Source organism: Symphalangus syndactylus, chromosome 15 (assembly GCF_028878055.3).
Source record: "Symphalangus syndactylus isolate Jambi chromosome 15, NHGRI_mSymSyn1-v2.1_pri, whole genome shotgun sequence".
NCBI lineage: Eukaryota > Metazoa > Chordata > Mammalia > Primates > Hylobatidae > Symphalangus > Symphalangus syndactylus.
Window position 1 is genome coordinate 22214803 of NC_072437.2, and position 17173 is coordinate 22231975.

Below are 17173 nucleotides of genomic sequence, written 5' to 3' on the forward strand. Positions count from 1 at the left end.
GGTATTCTAAGGTATTCCCTAGGACTCCGAGAAACAACACCCATCTTTCCAAAGGGAAAGAAGGGATTAGATGTTAGCATCCTACTCCGTGTCAGATCCAGAGCACCCGGGGGAACTGAAGTTCGTGGACGGAATACAATGACACCTCAGAAAAGAAACACTCCTTTACTTTGGTGGAGGCCTTTAAACTTTTGGGGGCTCATTTTGTCTGCCTAACTCGCCCAGCCAGGGTGCAAAATGGCCACTTAGGAGCATGAGTGAGGTGCCAGCGTCCCTACAACCTAAGGAGCAGGGAGTCATCGCTGGGGTGGCTGCCGCTCTACCTGTTTGCGACTGTAATAAAACACTTCCTGGAGGCCGAGGGACCCGCTTCATCCTGACTTTTCCCCTCAGTAGCTAGACAGAAGGCGGCTGAAAAGAGGAGACAGAACTGGTGCTGAGTGGGCCTGGAGCTTCCGAGGCAAGGGAAAGAGGGAGAGGGCTGCAGTTCAAAGTCCAGACGCACTTTCCTTCCATTCTCTTCCCTTCCTCCCTGCCCTCTGCGCCCCATTTTCCCCTTATCGTGGGTGGGTGCTCCCGATTTGCTGCGGAGCCCAGAAATGGTGGGGTTCAGCCTCCGCACTGCTTAGCTGAGTTCCCAGCCCAGCAGTCCCAGCGGGGCTGTTTTCGGTAACCAAAGCGCTAGGAATTAACCTCTCTCTCGGCCTCTCCCCTTTCGGTTTCCTTTTTGGGTTGGCTGGAAACTTCACCCAGACACCGAAGCAGCTCTGCCCGGCCTTTTGGCACAGGCCACCGGCCGAGGCCCCACGGGGCGCTCTCCTTCCCCAGGTGCCCCCGACCCTGCCCTCAGGGGCTCGCCCGGGGCCCGTTTCCCCAGGGGCCGCCGGGGCGGGGTGGGCTGGCTGGCGGCAAGAGGGGGCCGCGGCCCAGGCTCGCCCCGGCGCCGGCCCGGTGGGCACGCGGCCAGCCTCCGGCCCTGACTCGGTCCCTCTCGGCGCCCGCCTCAGCCGAGTCCCCCTCCCGGCCCCGCCGCCCGCCCGCCCGCCCGCGGGGGCGTGGGAGCGCCGCAGGAGCAGCTGGGACCCGGGCCGGGCCGGCAGGCGGCGGCTGCGGCTGCGGCCTAGGGCTCCCGCGCGGCCGCCGGCCTCTCCCCTCCCCCTCCCGGAAGCGCGGGGCGGGGTCCCCGGCCGGGCCGCGGGGGCGGGCGCGGGGGCCGGGCCGGGGCGGGACGCGCTCGGCGCTCGCGGGCTCGGCGGGCTGTGCGCGCCCACTCCGGCTCCAGCGGCCAGCGCGCGCGGGCCCAGGCCGCCCCGCTCCAGCCCAGCAGTAGCGGCAGCTGCGGCGGCGGCGGCAGTTCGCGCGAGGCCCGGCACCCCCAGCAGCTCCTCCTCGGCGCCGTGCATGGAGACGCGGCCCGCCACCCGCCACTGAGCCCCCGCCGCCCGGCCGGGACCCGCCGGGGCTGGGGTGGTCTTGGGCTCCGGCCGGCCCCGCCGCCCGAGGGCTGCGCGCGGCCCGCGGGCCTCGCCGCCCCGCGCGGATCGTCGCGGCCCGGCCGTCCCGTCCCAGGAAGTGGCCGTCCGGAGCGCCATGGCTCACTCCCCGGTGCAGTCGGGCCTGCCCGGCATGCAGGTAGGCGGGCGCGGGCCGCGGGGCCAGGGATGCGCGACCGGGGCGGAAGCGGCAACTTGGCGGTATCAACACGGCGCCCCCCCACGCTCAGCCGGCCGGGGTCACGCCGGAGCCTGGCTCCCCGCGCGCCCGGCTCGGCATGGGGTCCGAGTCCGAGTCCCCGGGCGTCCCTGCCGGCTCCAGCGGCCGAGGTCTCCGGCGTGTGCGTGCAGGAGCCGTAGGGACCGCGGCCTGGGTCCGGATGTGGGGGTGCGGGCGCCTCGTTCTCCGCGCTCCCCTCGCCCCAACACTCTAACGGAGCTGCAGGCCCTGGGTGGCCCTGTCCCCGGGAGAAGTGAGGTGGAGCGATGCCCTTGGAGGCCCCCGCCGGGTCCCGGGGCCCTGCGTGGGGGCCGGGTTGGCTGAGGCCCCCAGGACGCGCCCCCCAGGCTCGTTCCCCACCCCCGGGCGGGCGGGAGACCTGGGCAGGGCGGGGACGGGGAGCGCGCCTGGACTCGTCCGGGCCCGAGCGGAGTAGGCAGGGTGGATGGGAGGAAGGTGTAACCTCGAGTTTCACTTGCAGTGGCTTTGCCCGGAGCCCCCGTGCACCTGCGGACTGGGGTAAAGTGCGAACTGCAAACCTTCTGGAAGGAGGAATCCCTCGGACAGCCGCGCACCAGGGTCCCGGGCCCGGCCCGGCCCCAGGACCCTGGACTTTCACTTTGAGACTTGGTTGCATTTACAGGAGTTCTTCGCCCACTAAACCTCTTTCGGTACTTGGTGACATCTTGGCCTACCAGTGACTTTTTGGGGAGTGGAGAGGAGTTGAATTTCAAATTTACATGTATAAGTTAAAGGTTTTTTTTTTTGTTTTCGTTGCCGTTGGGGACTGCTTTTAGCCCTTTGAAAACCAAAGCCACCGTCCTTGGCTAACTCTTGCAAAGTTTGTAGGCGCAGAAATGGTGGCAAAATGCTTAAGATTGAAATCTTAGGATACAGTTAGGATATGTCATGAAAGTTTGCTCTCCCAGTTTAGCTTAGTGAACGTTAAGTGTTTGAAGAAAACCAAAAGCATCCAAGTAGATTACTGGTTGATTTATAGATACCAACAGGCTCCTTCCCTGTGTCTTGAGGGCTGAGAAGCACAGTGCCCAGACCTGGGACTGCCTCTGGGGTCTGCCCGCCTCTTCCAGTGAGATCATCCCTCTCCCTTCTTTTTTTGAAACCGTAAAAAGAAAACTGGATTTCACTGTTCAGGTTTGAATTCTGGAAAAATAGGAACTCAAAGTTACCACTTTAATGGCAGCTAGAATTTTAGTCCAAGTGTGTGTGTGTGTATATGTGTTTCTGTGTGTGTATATATATATATATTTAAGCAGTATATATATGTGTGTATATGTTTAAGCAGTAAATACATATATATATTTAAGCAGTAACAGTTATTATCTTAAGAGTGACTGAGAAGATGCTTGGAGAATATTCTTTTGTCGACTCTCATTTAAGGAGCGTTGAATTTAGCATGCATTCAAAACCTAAACTTCTGCTGACTGCTGGGTAACAATCAGATGTGGTTTCTTGGTATTTTCTAAAGCCGCTTTGGTATGAATTTAGAGGTGTGTAGGTCAGAGTGAACTGGGTGAAAAAAGTAATTTCTTACCAATGGAGCAAGAAGGACTCTTGTAATGATTGAAAAAAAAGTTTTATCAATATTTCCTTTAGCTTGATATTTATACCGTGGTCATCAGGTTGGAATCTAGCACAAATGCCTCACTTACTAGGTTAATTGGCCTTTGTGGATAGCGAATCAGTTTGAAAAGGTACTAAAGCCCCTTTGGCTGGTGCTGTGAAGTCAGTATCAGATGGTTACCAGGTGATATCTAGTATCTCGCCTTTTCATTTTTGTCCTCACTTTTTTTTTTTTTTTTTTTTTTTGAGTGGGTCAGAGTTGTTAAATCTTGGGAAAAGAAGATACATTTCCTTAATAACTTTGCCTCTCAACTATTATGTATCTGTTAGGTTGTGTTACATGGGAACTTTTTATTTTGTTTTCTCAGTATGAAAGATGGTAAGTGTTTCTCAGCAGAAAAGATCAGATTTTCAACTGTTACAGTTTTACAGTTTTAGAGGTAGGAATGTTGGCTTCTGCCAGTCATTCCTGTACCTAAGTACATCTACAGACTGTATGGTAACAGTGTATCATTTGGGGAAGAACATTCTTTTCTCCTCCCCCACCCCACAAAAGAAAAACAACAAGCACATTTATTTTCTACTTCAAATTAGCAGTTGCTACTGCCCTGGGAGGCTTCCTTAAGAGTTGTTGCTGAAGATTCCATTAAAAGCACACTTGCTTTCGACTGTTGTCTGCTAAATGGGAGGAGAGAAGTCCGTATCTCTTCTATGGCTTGCTCTGATAGGCCTCATAGCCCTCCCTTTTTCTTGTCTCCTGACCAGGGCTTATAAGGAGTTGGCTTAGAAAGACAGCAGAGTCTGTAATCCCAGCAGTTTGAGAGGCCGAAGCGGGCGGATCCTGAGGTCAGGAGATTGAGACCATCCTGGCTAACATGGTGAAACCCTGTTTCTACTAAAAATCCAAAAAATTAGCTGGGCTTGGTGGCACATGCTTGTAATCCCAGCTACTCGGGAGGCTGAGGCAGGAGAATCGCTTGAACCCGGGAGGCGGAGGTTGCGTTGAGCTGAGATTGTGCCATTGCACCCCAGCCTGGGCAACAGAGCGAGACTCCGTCTCAAAAAAAAAAAAAAAAAAAAAAAAATGCAGAGTGAATTCAGGTGGCCTAGGCAAGGATGCTTGAAAAATAACCATGTTAGTATAAACACCATTTTTCAATGTTTTGCAAATGATTTTTATGCCTCTCGATTCTTACCGGTACCATTTGAGATGTAGATGATATTGTACCATTTTGTAGATGTGGAGACCAAGGGAGACTTAACTGACCAAGGTGAGATCATATATTATGTGGCAAATTTGTGTTTGGAAACTACTACGCCTCCTACTCCCATTCATCATGCAGTGTTACTGTTTTATGATTACTTTTGCAACTATGAAAGTTTATCTCATTGCCAGTTGGATTGGCTAAAGAAATTAGAAATAGGAGGCTGATTTTTTAATTAATTAAATCAGCAACCCTTATTGAACTTTCATGTGCCAGGTCCTAGGGGAGGGGTTGAAAGTGGTAGATCTGAATGAGGTTACCATTTTAAGTAAATGTTTAATGAAAGTTGCTGAAGCCTTTCCTTTTTTTTTCTCTTAAACCCCAGTTTTATATTTCAGTAGGGGAAAAAAATAGACATCATAAATTGAATGAATGTAGTGACAAAAAAAGAAATCAGGCTGATCTGTGGCTATAAGTACTCTGTCTTTCATTGAGCATTTGTTGTTTCACTCAATTGAGATTAAAAAAGCTTCAGATGGAGGCAGGAACACCGATTGGCTTTGAGTTTGCAGAAATGTGATTTAAAAATGAGATTTTGGTTTGCACGTTTCTATTACAAAATTTTATCAGTCACTTTTCAACTTTTCTGGACCGTGACCCATGTAAGAAATATATTTTACATCAGGATCAAGAACAAGTTTCAGGAGACAGTACTAATCCTTACTACTGGTTGAGTATCCCTCATCCAAAATGCTTGGGGCCACAAGTGTTTCGAATTCTGGAATATTTGCATTATATACTTGTTGAACATCCGAAGTCAGAAGTGCTCCAATGAGCATTTCCTTTGAGTGTCATGTTGGCGCTGCAAAGTTTCTTATTTTGGAGCATTTTGGATCAGGGATGCTCAGCCTGTGCTTGTGATGTGCTGTTGTGGTATATTTAAAAAAGGAGCTGGTTGCAACACTAAATTGATTTCACAGCCCACTGGTTCCTGACCCACAGTTTGAAAAATACTGAATTATACATGTCACATGTATTGCATATTGCAGGGCCTGGTTAATTTACCATGTTTCGAAGTTGTAAGTTTAACATAGTTTCATATTTGAAAATACAGATAATTTAGAAGAATAGCTTAAAAACCTGAAGTTTCTCCTTGTTAACATCATCCTGTCCCCCTCGTTCCCCTTCTGTTTTTCTTGCTGCTTGGATAAATAGACCTTTGCTGAGAATGCCCCTTGCATCGGGATAGTGAGACGGGTGTCTAATGGCCGGTTTGGGAACATGGGGAGCTCTTCTCAAGTGCTCTGCTCCACCCTAGGGAAGCCTGTGCACTCTGGGAGTCTGGGAAATGAAGGCAAACACAGGACAGCTGCATTTAATTGTGGCTTAAGTGCTCTTGTACTTTTTTTTCTTGTTAGTGTCACATTTCCACGGGTTCTTTTCCGTTCCTTCCTTGGGAGATGCCTGCCCAGTTACCCTGTTACCATCAGCACCCTGGGGGAAGGTTGGTGTGTCACTGGGTGTGGACAGTCAGGACATCCGAGACGTGGGTTCCGAGAGCACCTTGGGGACTTGCTGAACTGTGGAGTGTGCTCTGGTGACTGACAGCATTGGACTGCACAGGGGATCCTGCAGAGTATAGTGCCCGGAGCCGTGGGAGGTAGAGTTCAGAGCCTCAGTCCATCCTGTCCTCAAGAGGTCGGCTGCCTGCCTTGGGGCACGTGCCTGAAGAAGGTTGCAGTGACTGAGGACACAGTGAGCAAAGGCACGTGGTTGGAAAGCGGTGACACGGCTTCTGGTGGGCTAGATCTATATAGGTCCTAGAGCTGAAGAGGCGGTGGGGTGCCTGGGGGAGGCCTTGCATCTGTAGACAGCTGGAAGTATGGCACATTTTTGAGCAGGTGATCTCCTGTTCTTTGGGGCTCCTGCTTTCTCAGGTGTGGGGAATGCTGGGTGCCCCTTTAGAAGGCATTCCAGCACTTCAGGGAAGAGGAAGCCCAGGGATGCGAGTGGGGAGCCCAGGTGTCAGTAGGACAGACAGCCTGAGTGGATTTTTTTAGCATTACTCAGCTTCGTGGCTTGAACTCTCAGTGAACGTTTAATAGTATCTCATTACTCCTCTTTATGATCCTTTTTGCTGATCAGTGCTAAAGAGTAATAAGAAAATTACTCAGTTACTATTAGTTATTGTTTTGTTAGTTGCCCATGTAAGTGTCAAAAAAAACCAAAAACCTGTTTTCAATACTCCGTGTTCCAAAATGTAACAATGGTAAGAATTTGTTTTGCTTGAAAGTGTTCTTTTTTGAGGGGGAGGATGGTCACAAGGTTTTATTTACATTAGAAAAACCCAAACTTTTGGAGGAGTCCAGTCTCAGATCTGGAGTATTCTTGATGGCATTTCACATAGAACCAAGTGACCTTCAAGTAGGAATTGGTCAGATGAGATTTTCTAGCTTGCTAACTGCGCTGAGCAGTTACGGACAGGTGGCGGCTGGCATCATTGCTTTCCCACCATCTTTCTGACTTTGATGCTCCTCTTGGAGCTGCGTTCTGATGTGTAGAGCTGAGCTGCCTAATGTGGTGCAGGTTGAGGTTCATTTTCAGTTCAATATTTTTCCAGGACCCTGGTGCAAGATGCAGGGTGAGCAATTACTGAGGGGAGGAGCCTGTCGATGGTCAGTGCTGCTTTCTGCTGTGCTTGTGCAGTTACACACTCTAAAGCCAGAGTCCAGGCGTCCGATGGTCTCCTGAGAAACAGGCCCCTTAGCTCTTTAACTGGGCGATTACTCCCGATGATTCAGAGCTGCCCTTGTGGAAGCTCCTTACCTGCAGGAAGTGGACCACACCCAAGCCACCTTTCTGTGGCTTTTTTTTTAAATGCCTTAACTCAGCTGATTATCATTAATGGAATCTTGTGGCTGGCGTGAGTGCAGGAAATAGAAGTTGCACTCTATTATCCATGTCTCATTGCGTAGAGTTAGCCACTGTCGTCGGACCAGTTTGTAGCAGTCATTTCCCATAATTCATGTTTTTGCAGTGGCAATTATAAAAAATATCAGTGCCAAATGCTTTGGGAAAAATAAAAAAACCTGCCTCCTGAGGGTGACTATGGAGTTTCTTAATCCTAAATGGCTCCCTAGTTTGCAAGGTTTAAATTAGGGGAAATAAACTGAGATATGCCTTTGCTTGGTACAAACTGTGAAATATCCCAAATTGGTGGTTGCCAGTCACTTTATGCGCACCCAGGGAACAACATTGTTGACTTTAGAGATCTTCCATTGTGTTTCTTGAGGGTTCTTCGTCAGCAAAAGAAACCTTTTCTGTTCTGCGCCCTGTTGGTATCTGAATACATTGTGGGAACATTTCAAGTTTTAAATTAATGCTTACCAAGTACGTAGCTGGGGTTTATCTTCCTATTATTTTAAGTCTCTTCCTGTTTTTTAAGAGAATTTTAGGCCGTAAGGTTTGAAAGAACTGTTACAGGTCCACATCCTTTGTTTTATTTGTAATTACTTAGGATTTTGTTTAGTTTCTATTTAGAAATGTCTAATGGGTAGTTTTGTAAGGTTGGTTGGGAAAGGTAGCAGCTGCTTCCATTTCCCTCCATTTCTTATTCCCCGAGGGCAGCCCCTTTGATCTCTCCTGGTTGATTTTTGTTTTTGTTACTCCTTAGTTTATGAGGAACATTAAGAAATTGACCGGGCACGGTGGCTCACGCCTGTAATCTCAGCACATTGGGAGGCTGAGGCGGGTGGATCACTTGAGTTCAAGGAGTTCAAGACCAACCTGGCCAACATGGTGAAACTCTGTCTCTACTAAAAATACAAAAAAATTAGCTGGGTGTGGTGGTGGGTGCCTATAATCCCAGCTACTTGGGAGGCAGAGGCAGGAGAATTCTTTGAACCTGGGAGGCAGAGGTTGCAGTGAGCTGAGATGGTGTCACTGCACTCCAGCTTGGGTGACAGAGTGAAACTCCATCTCAAAAAAAAAAAAAAAAAAAAAAAAAAAAAATTGCTGCCTGTGTTTTTTTTTTTTCCCTGGTTTCAGGCATTGTCTGTAGACTTTGGACCCTGCAGATGAGGATTTACTTCTCTTCCGCTTGCTTCTTTTCCTCACATGGACTCTCCCCTCTCCCCCAGCAGAGAGATGTGGTAATGTCAGTGAGGTCAGAACGCAGTGTGTACATTAATGGACTGCAGACGGATCCGCAGCCCAGCCATTATTACTCAACCGTAGTTACTGATCAGATCTCTTTTGGAGTTCTTTTCTTTTGGTAATGCTTCTCATTCAACCCAGCACTCTGCAGTTGTTGCAACCTTGTCTTAGGAAGTTCGGGCGGCACCTGTGCCTTTTGTCACCTGCGTATCTTCTATGCTCCTTGTGCCGCCCCCATCCTCTGGTCTTCCTTTGCCCTCGTCCTCTGGATTCCTTCTGCTGCTCTCTTGTGTTGAATATCTGTTTTTTTTTTGTTTTTTGTTTTTTGTTTTGTCTCTCCTGTCATTGCCTTTCTTGGTTTATGCCATGGTGTTGGTTGGGCATATAGTGCTCCATTTTCTGTGAATAGGCAGCGTGGGAGACAGGCTTTTCAAAAATTTCTTTTTTCCTTCTCCCTCAGTTGATATTTTAGCATGGTGTAAAATTGCAGGGTGGACATTCATTTCTTCCAGAATTTTAAAGGTGTTTCTCCACTGTATTTTAGCTTCCAGTGTTGCTGTTGAAGATGGAGGCCCCGCCAGCACCGGCTTGTGTGTGTGCAGGCTGTGCTATTCTTCTTGGACCTAATGGGATCTGAACGTTTTCCTTGTGTTCTGAAGTTTCACAATGATGTGGCTTGGAGTGGGGCTGTTTTCGTTTCTCGTGACAGATACTTGGTTAGGCCCTTTCTGTGAAGCGACTCAGGTCTTTTCGTTGATTTTTTTCTTTGATTCCCCTCCCCCCTTCCATTTTCTGTGTTCTTTCTTTCTGAAACTTTATTACTTGGATGGTGAACCTTCTGCGTCGGCCCTCAAATATTCTTTTTTATTTTTTGAGATGGAGTCTCGCTCTGTCACCCAGGCTGGAGTGCAATGGCATGATCTTCGTTCACTGCAACATCTGCCTCCTGGGTTCAAGTGATTCTCCTGCCTCAGCCTCCCGAGTAGCTGGGATTACAGGTGCCCACCACCTGTAATTTTTGTATTTTTTTTTTTTTTTTTTTTTTTTTTTTTTTTTTTTTGAGACGGAGTCTCGCTCTGTCGCCCAGGCTGGAGTGCAGTGGCGCAATCTCGGCTCACTGCAAGCTCCGCCTCCTGGGTTCACGCCATTCTCCTGCCTCAGCCTCTCCGAGTAGCTGGGACTACAGGCACCCGCCACCACGCCCGGCTAATTTTTTTGTATTTTTAGTAGAGACGGGGTTTCACCGTGGTCTCGATCTCCTGACCTCGTGATCCGCCCGCCTCGGCCTCCCAAAGTGCTGGGATTACAAGCGTGAGCCACCGCGCCCGGCCCAATTTTTGTATTTTTTAGTAGAGACAAGGTTTCACCACATTGATCAGGCTGGTCTCGAACTCCGGACCTCAGGTGATCCACACGCCTCGGCCTCCCAAAGTTCTGGGATTACAGGCGTGAGCCACCGTGCCCGACCTTCATTCCCTGTTTTTAAGTATGCTGCCTCTGCTTCCGGCTGTGTCTGCTGCGGCCTGGTCCATATATCCTCAATTTTTCCTTCCATTGCAGATAATATATTTTCCATCATTTCCTTGACTTTGGGAGGCCAGCTGTGAGATGTGGGGCAAGCTGTCTGGCTGTCTACCCACTTCTGTAGCTGACTTTGAGGCTCTGCCTGGTTCACTCATTCCCCCGGCAGAGGGACCTGGTGCGGTCAGTTCCCAAGAGCTGGGGGTCCAGCACTGTGAGTTAAGTTAGTTCTCTGCTGGCCAGGTGCGATGGCTCAAGCCTGTAATCTCAGAACTTTGGGAGGTCGAAGCGGGTGGATCATTTGAGGTCAGGATTTCGAGACCAGCCTGGCCAACGTGGTGAAACCCCTTCTCTACCAAAAACAAAAAAATTAGCCAGGCGTGGTGGTACACGCCTGTAATCCCAGCTACTTGGCAGGCTGAGGCAGGAGAATTGCTTGAACCCAGGAGGCAGAAGTTGCAGTGAGCCGAGATCGCGCCATTGCACTCCAGCCTGGGTGACGCAGCGAGACTCTGCCTCCAAAAAAAAAAAAAAAATAGTTCCCTGCTTTCTGCACCTCTGGTTTAGTGTTGTCTTCCTCTACTTCCCCCACCCCCCACTTTTTTTTTTTTTTTTTTTTAAACCACTACCTACTTTACTTTCCAGCTTCTGAGATTTCATTGCAGTTGTCTTCTCTCTGTTTCAGGTATGTGGTGGTTTTTAGATTTATGATTTTAGTGGGATTTCAGGATTGACCCAATTAGATGCTGCTGTCTGTGTGACCCCTCTACCTCCAAGTTGCTGTTCTTCAGTTTATAGGTGAATAAAGACACAGCCATACAGGTGAAGAAATTCCAAGGGCTAGGACTGACTGCTGGGCCAGGGCGGCGGCAAGAACTCGGAGCCTCCGTTCTCTTCATCATGAGATTGTGCCTCTTATTTTCTCCCTGTAAATAAACAGCAGTATACATGTCTGCTTATTTTTCCATCTCTCTACTGGTCGGTGGCCTCCACCTCCCCAACTTGACCTGAGAATCTGCTCTTCTTGTTTCTCTCATTTTTTGGGTCCCGAGATCCTGTGGACACAGAACCATGTCCAGGAGCCTCATAGGATCTCTCTGGAGAAACGCTTGCTTAAGTTTATGATGCTTTGGGGTTCCAACCCCCTGGTCCAGAATTGAGTATGTGCTTCTTGGCAGGGCGGAGGTGGCATCAGTCTGGTCGTATGTTCTGTGGTGGTCGGTGCAGGACTGGGGCACACGTGTGCCACAGATGCTGAATAGCCCGTCAGAGGGCCCGGGTGTTATGTGGCTGTCCCAGTGGCCATGTGTTAGCAGATTGCATGTTGCAGAGTCAGTGATGTCTGCGCGCTGGGGGCACCGCACAGCGCTGGCCATAAATCCATAGCATGTTAATGGATGGAGGACTTGAAGGGTGCGTATCTAAACGGAATGCTCTTCTTTGGGGTGTAGCCTTCAAGTGATTTCTTGCTTAAGGACAGAGTACTTTCTTGGGTGGAATTTTACAGCAATGAACCATTGAGTAGAAATGAAAAACAGTCTGAAACTTGGAGACTGAGCCTTAGCCCGCAGTTATTTTAGGTATAGTTTCGTCGAACTTTGGAAGCGTGTTCAATGTGGTGACTTCAAAGTTATTAAACTGCCACCTGAACTCCGGATGAAGAAAGGTATTGTTTGAGCGTTCCTGTAGTATGTGTGATGCAGTTTCCTGGTACCAAATATTTCTTGAGAGGTAATTCACATAGAAAAAGCTGGTAGCACAAAGCCTCACTTCAGCAGTTCTGCAGCAGAGCTTTCTTCTCCCACCTGCTTCCCTGTTGCTTGCTGTGGGTAGGTGGAAGGAGTAACTGAGCCTGTGGCGTGGCTGGATTTATGTCAGTCTAGAAAATAAACATCTTTGGAATTTGTTCCCCTTCATGGGAAGCCTTGTCGGAAGCGGACTGCTTTGATTGAGTTTCCTTCAGTGAGGGCCGGGCCCCTTGGTGAACCCTCAGGGTCTCTGCTGAGGGAACGGCTGTCAGACTAATTTTACAGATGAGAAAACCGAGGCTTATGAAACCTGCCCAAGGCCTCGGCTAAAAAACAGCGTCACTGGGGCGGAAGCCCTGACTGGGAGGCCAGCATGTGTGTGCTTTTCCTTCCTCCCAACTGCCCGCTCCCTGGCGTGTCAGATTCCCTGCACCACATCCCCAACACAGCTCTGCCCTCCTGACCGTCACATTGTCCCCCCAGCCTCCGTGAAACAGCTCAGTTCAGGGCTGTGAACAGAGGGTGTTTTGGGCATTTTTATTTCCTTTTTTTTTTTTAACCTTTAAAGAAGAGTGTGTTCATGTTTCATTATTATTCATTTTTTGTGAGGAAAAAAAATCTTGATTTCGTTGGGGGCAGGTCCTTCCCCCTTAGCCTGGCGTGCTTCTGGCTGGCAGGGTGCCTGGCACAGCAAGGTGGGCAGCTGGCGGTGTGGGTCCTTGTGGTCCTGTACCTGAGGGGCCAGGTCTTCTTGGTGGCGGTTGTCTGCGTGAGAGGAGGTAGCTGGCCTTGGCTGCTACCCCCATGCCCACCACCTGGTGCTGGAGCAGAGGGAGCCCTGGGCCTTCAGCCCACCGGGCTGGCGCTGCGCTGTCTGCGCACTCCTCCTGATCGGGAAACTTGTTCCTGGATTATTTTTAACCGGCTTCCTGGAATTTAGGATTGTGGGTGTGGGGGGCGGTGACTTGGACTTTCAGATGTTTTCCCTGTTCCTTTGTCTCCATTCTCTGTAGTGAGCTCTGAGCCCCACCTCTTTAGGGTGGGCATGGAGCTGCTGACTGGCTCCTGTTCATTGCCTTTCAGGTATTGCCCGGACTGTTGTTTTGGATGGTGAAGAAATAACTGAAAAAGTACCCTCTAATCGAATATAATTTTTTTTTTTTTTTCTGAGACGGAGTCTCATCATTCTCTTGCCCAGACTGGAGTGCAATGGCACGATCTCGGCTCACTGCAACCTCCGCCTCCCGGGTTCAAGCAATTCTCCTGCCTCAATCTCCCAAGTAGCTGGGATTACAGGCACCCACCACCACGCCAGGCTAATTTTTGTATTTTTAGTAGAGACAGGGTTTTGTTTGCCCTGTTGGCCAGACTGGTCTCAAACTCCTGACCTCAAGTGATCCTCTCACCTCGGCCTTCCAGAGTGCTGAGATTACAGGTGTGAGCCACCGCGCCCAGCCCTCTAATCGAATATAAGACAAATCAGTGTCACCTGGAGGGCTTGATAAAACTCAGACCGTGGGCTCTGCCCTGCTGCCCTGGAGTTTCTGATTCTGGGCGTCTCAGAGGGAGTTTGTATTTTGAACAAATGTCCTGGTGTATTGCCTCCTCGAGGATGACACTTTGAGAACCATTGTGCTGGAGAATTAAAAATAATCCTGAATCCCCATTGCTCCCCATTCTGGTGAAGCACACGGTAGCCTTGCCCGTTTGAAAAGCAGAGCAAGCTAAAATCAGTGCTTGCAGCTTATGGCTTGTATTTCCAAAGACTAACTTTGGAACCACTGACCTAACTTTGGGAATTGAATAGGCTTTTAATTATAAGACTCATTAGAGCCTTTACTATTTTAGCATGTATTTATAAACCTGTTGGGGGCAGAGGATGTGTGTTCCATGTCTTTTTGAGCTTGGAACCTTATTTTTATTTTTAGAAATGGGAAGCTCGCTATGTTGCCAAGGATGGGCTCGAACTCTTGGCCTCAAGCAGTCCTCCTGCTCCTGCCTCTTAAGTAGCTGAGATTACAGGCTTGTGCTACTGTGTGCCACTTGGAACCTTATTTCATAAGGAGTGCGTGTCTCAGACCTAGGATACAGTAGTCCTTTTGGAAAACCCCGAACTAGAACAAATGCTCTGAACCTGATAATTCTCAAATTTGTCAGGATAACTTTTCTTATTGCCCGCTGCTCCTGACTTCCTGATCAGATGTAAATGCCAGCCTAAAACTCAGGCCCTTTTTTAGTACCCAGCTTCCTCCTCTCTGCTCTTCAGCTCCTCTGCCCTGGGTGGGCTCAGCTCCCTGTGGTCCTCCAAGGCTCAGCGCCTGTTCCTGGGCCTTTGAACCTACCCCTCCCCTTGCTCAGCCACTGCAGGATTCTCAGACTCAGTACCCTTTGCCTTCCTCTGCCTGGGGAGCCCTCGTAAGGGGAAGCCCCCGAGCAAGCTCTGTATCATCTGTCCAGCTCCTCTTAGATCCAGGTGCTTGGATGCCGTAGGGGTGAGAAGGGCATACCCTCCCGTGTTTTTCCCACTGGTGAAATAACCGTCTTTGGTTAAGACTGATTTTCTTTTCTCGATAGCTGTTGTATTTAACACTTAACTAAGTGTAATACTATACGTATGTTTCAGAATGGGAAAAAGTATTTCATATCAGTAGAGTTTTCAATGTTTGGGATGTTGGCTTTTATGTATACTTGATTTGACTTTTGATTCAGAAGTGATCTCTATTTCTCTGTTATCCCCCCTCCTCCTGTTTATTTTAATAATGTCGTCTGTTATTAGGGTGTACTGGAATTAGTTATACTTTGATTTTACCAGGCTTTCTTATTTGAGGGTTTTGGGGTTATTGGCTTTGCTTTTGGTTTTAAGTGCATTGTAGTTTTTCTGAGGCTTGTTACAATTAATTACATGAGGAATTGGAAACATGTTTTTTTTTTTTTTTTGAAACAGAGTCTCGCTCCTTTGCCCAGGCTGGAGTGCAGTGGCGCGATCTCGGCTCACTGCAAGCTCTGCCTCCCAGGTTCACGCCATTCTCCTGCTTCAGCCTCCAGAGTAGCTGGGACTACAGGCACCCGCCACCATGCCTGGCTAATTTTTGTTTTATTTTTAGTAGAGATGGGGTTTCACCATGTTAGCCAGGATGGTCTCGATCTCCTGACCTCGTGATCCGCCCACCTCGGCCTCCCAAAGTGCTGGGATTACAGGCGTGAGCCACCGCGCCCCGCCTGGAAACATGTTTATGTACGGCATTTTAAAATACAAGGGTAAACAGCACATTATACAGATTTAGGGGATTGACCATGTCAGGAAGAGGAGTTACAGAGATTGGGGCTCTTTTTTCCCTTTGTTATTGAAGAATCTGAAGTCTTTCTAAAACAACTTCTGTCATTCAGAATGCCTTCCCCTATGTTGTCTTCTGCAAGAGAAGATGAGCTTCTGTGAAGTGAAACTACTTGCATTTCCTGGCCTCGGTTCCCCAACTGCCTGTGTTTATCTCTGAAGAATAAAGGCAGAGGATGCAATTGAAGTGTGCCATCTAATAGCATTGGTATTCTGGGTACACACTCCCAAAATTGACCTGGGGCCATCGGTGCTAGCCTGGGATGTTGTGGGATGAGATTTCATTTCCCTGGAGGCATGAAGTGGTCATATGCCTCCCTGGAGGCATAAAGTGATCACATAGTTTAAACAACTTCAGTTGAAAACTAGTTCTCCAAGTGGCATCCGTGGTTCCTTCCTCTGGGATGCATTACTGTGTATGTTGTGGAGCAAATCGTTTCTTGGGAGGCCTGAGAAGGCTTGAGAAGCTCCCCAACCCCCAAATATACAGACGTTTCTGTGCATGCAGGTATGTTCATATAAAATATGTTATTTTCTCTCCATTTTTAATTTTTTTTACTTTTTAATTTTTTTTAAGAGAGGGAGTCTCACTCTGTCGTCCAGGCTGGAGTGTAGTGGTGTGATCTTGGCTCACTTCAACTTCTGCCTCCTGGGTTCATGTGATTCTCCTGCCTCAGCCTCCCAAGTAGCTGGGGTTACAGCCATGCACCATCATGCCAAGCTAAATTTTTTTTTTTTTCTTTGAGATGGAGTCTGTCTGTTGCCCAGGCTGGAGTGCAGTGGTGTGATCTCGGCTCACTGCAACCTCCACCTCCTGGGTTCAAGCGATTCTCCTGCCTCAGCCTCCCGAGGAGCTGGGATTACAGGCGCCCACCACCACGCCTGGCTAATTTTTGTATTTTTAGTAGAGATGGGGTTTCACCATGTTGGTCAGGCTGGTCTCAAACTCCCAACCTCATGATCTGCCCGCCTTGGCCTCCCAGAGTGCTGGGATTACAGGTGCGAGCCACCACTCCTGGCCCTTCTCTTCATTGTAAGATGGCTTCATCAGTGAGCAACCTAAAAGAAACTTGTACTGTAGCACTCCTGGTCAGAAATGATTTTTCCCCGTTGTATTTCCAAGAAGAACAGTTTACCCTGAGCATCCTGAAAAATAATTGGAGTGAAATGTTACTTAAGATGATAAAATATTGGAACCTTTGTTTTTTTTTTGAGACAGAGTCTCGTTTTGTCGCCCAGGCTGGAAGTGCAGTGGTGCAGTCTCGGCACACTGCAAGCTCCGCCTCCCAGGTTCATGCCATTCTCCTGCCTCAGCCTTCCGAGTAGCTGGGACCACAGGCGCCCGCCACCACGCCCGGCTAATTCTTTGGATTTTTAGTAGAGATGGGGTTTCACCGTGCTAGCCAGGATGGTCTCGATCTCCTGACCTCGTGATCCGTCCGCCTTGGCCTCCCAAAGTGCTGGGACTACAGGCGTGAGCCACTGCGCCCGGCCTGGAACCCTTTTAAAATGATAAAAACCTCAGTACTTTTTACATGACCTGTTGCATAGATGATTTCTTAATATTAGCTATGGCAATCAAATGAGGGTGTTTTTGAAATTCCCCGAAAATGAGACTTCTTGAGTTTGTCATTTTATATCAGAATAGTAATAATTCCGTTCCTTTCTGCTGGAGGACTTGTGATAGTAGGGGCCTTTGGAAACCAACGGAACAGCCAGTTGCTTATCGGCTGTGGTGTGCGAGTCCCGTTTCCTACCCTGGCCCCGTTATGTGTACATGGTCTATAAAAGAATCATGTGAAGTGGGGGGTTGAGGATCGTACAGAAATGGGAACCTTCACCCAGAAAAATATCTTCACTCCATCTCCGTTAAAGTATTTTAAAGCAAAAGCATCTAGAATCCCACTACTGGA

At 49.0% G+C, this 17173-nt stretch overlaps 1 protein-coding gene across 3 annotated transcripts in view; it reads left to right on the forward strand.

The window, feature by feature from the left end:
- The first annotated feature begins 1497 nt into the window (after positions 1-1497).
- The window catches only part of STK24 (serine/threonine kinase 24), a 129514-nt gene continuing 113838 nt past the window's right edge, over positions 1498-17173 (forward strand). For 2 of the 3 annotated variants that reach the window (XM_055244511.2, XM_063618960.1), the window contains exon 1: positions 1498-1632. In XM_055244511.2, the coding sequence (XP_055100486.1) occupies positions 1591-1632 (42 nt within the window). In that variant the 5' untranslated portion in view covers positions 1498-1590. Of the gene's footprint in view, positions 1633-1964; positions 2385-17173 lie in introns of those variants that run through there. The other variant, XM_063618958.1, reaches the window with a different exon arrangement.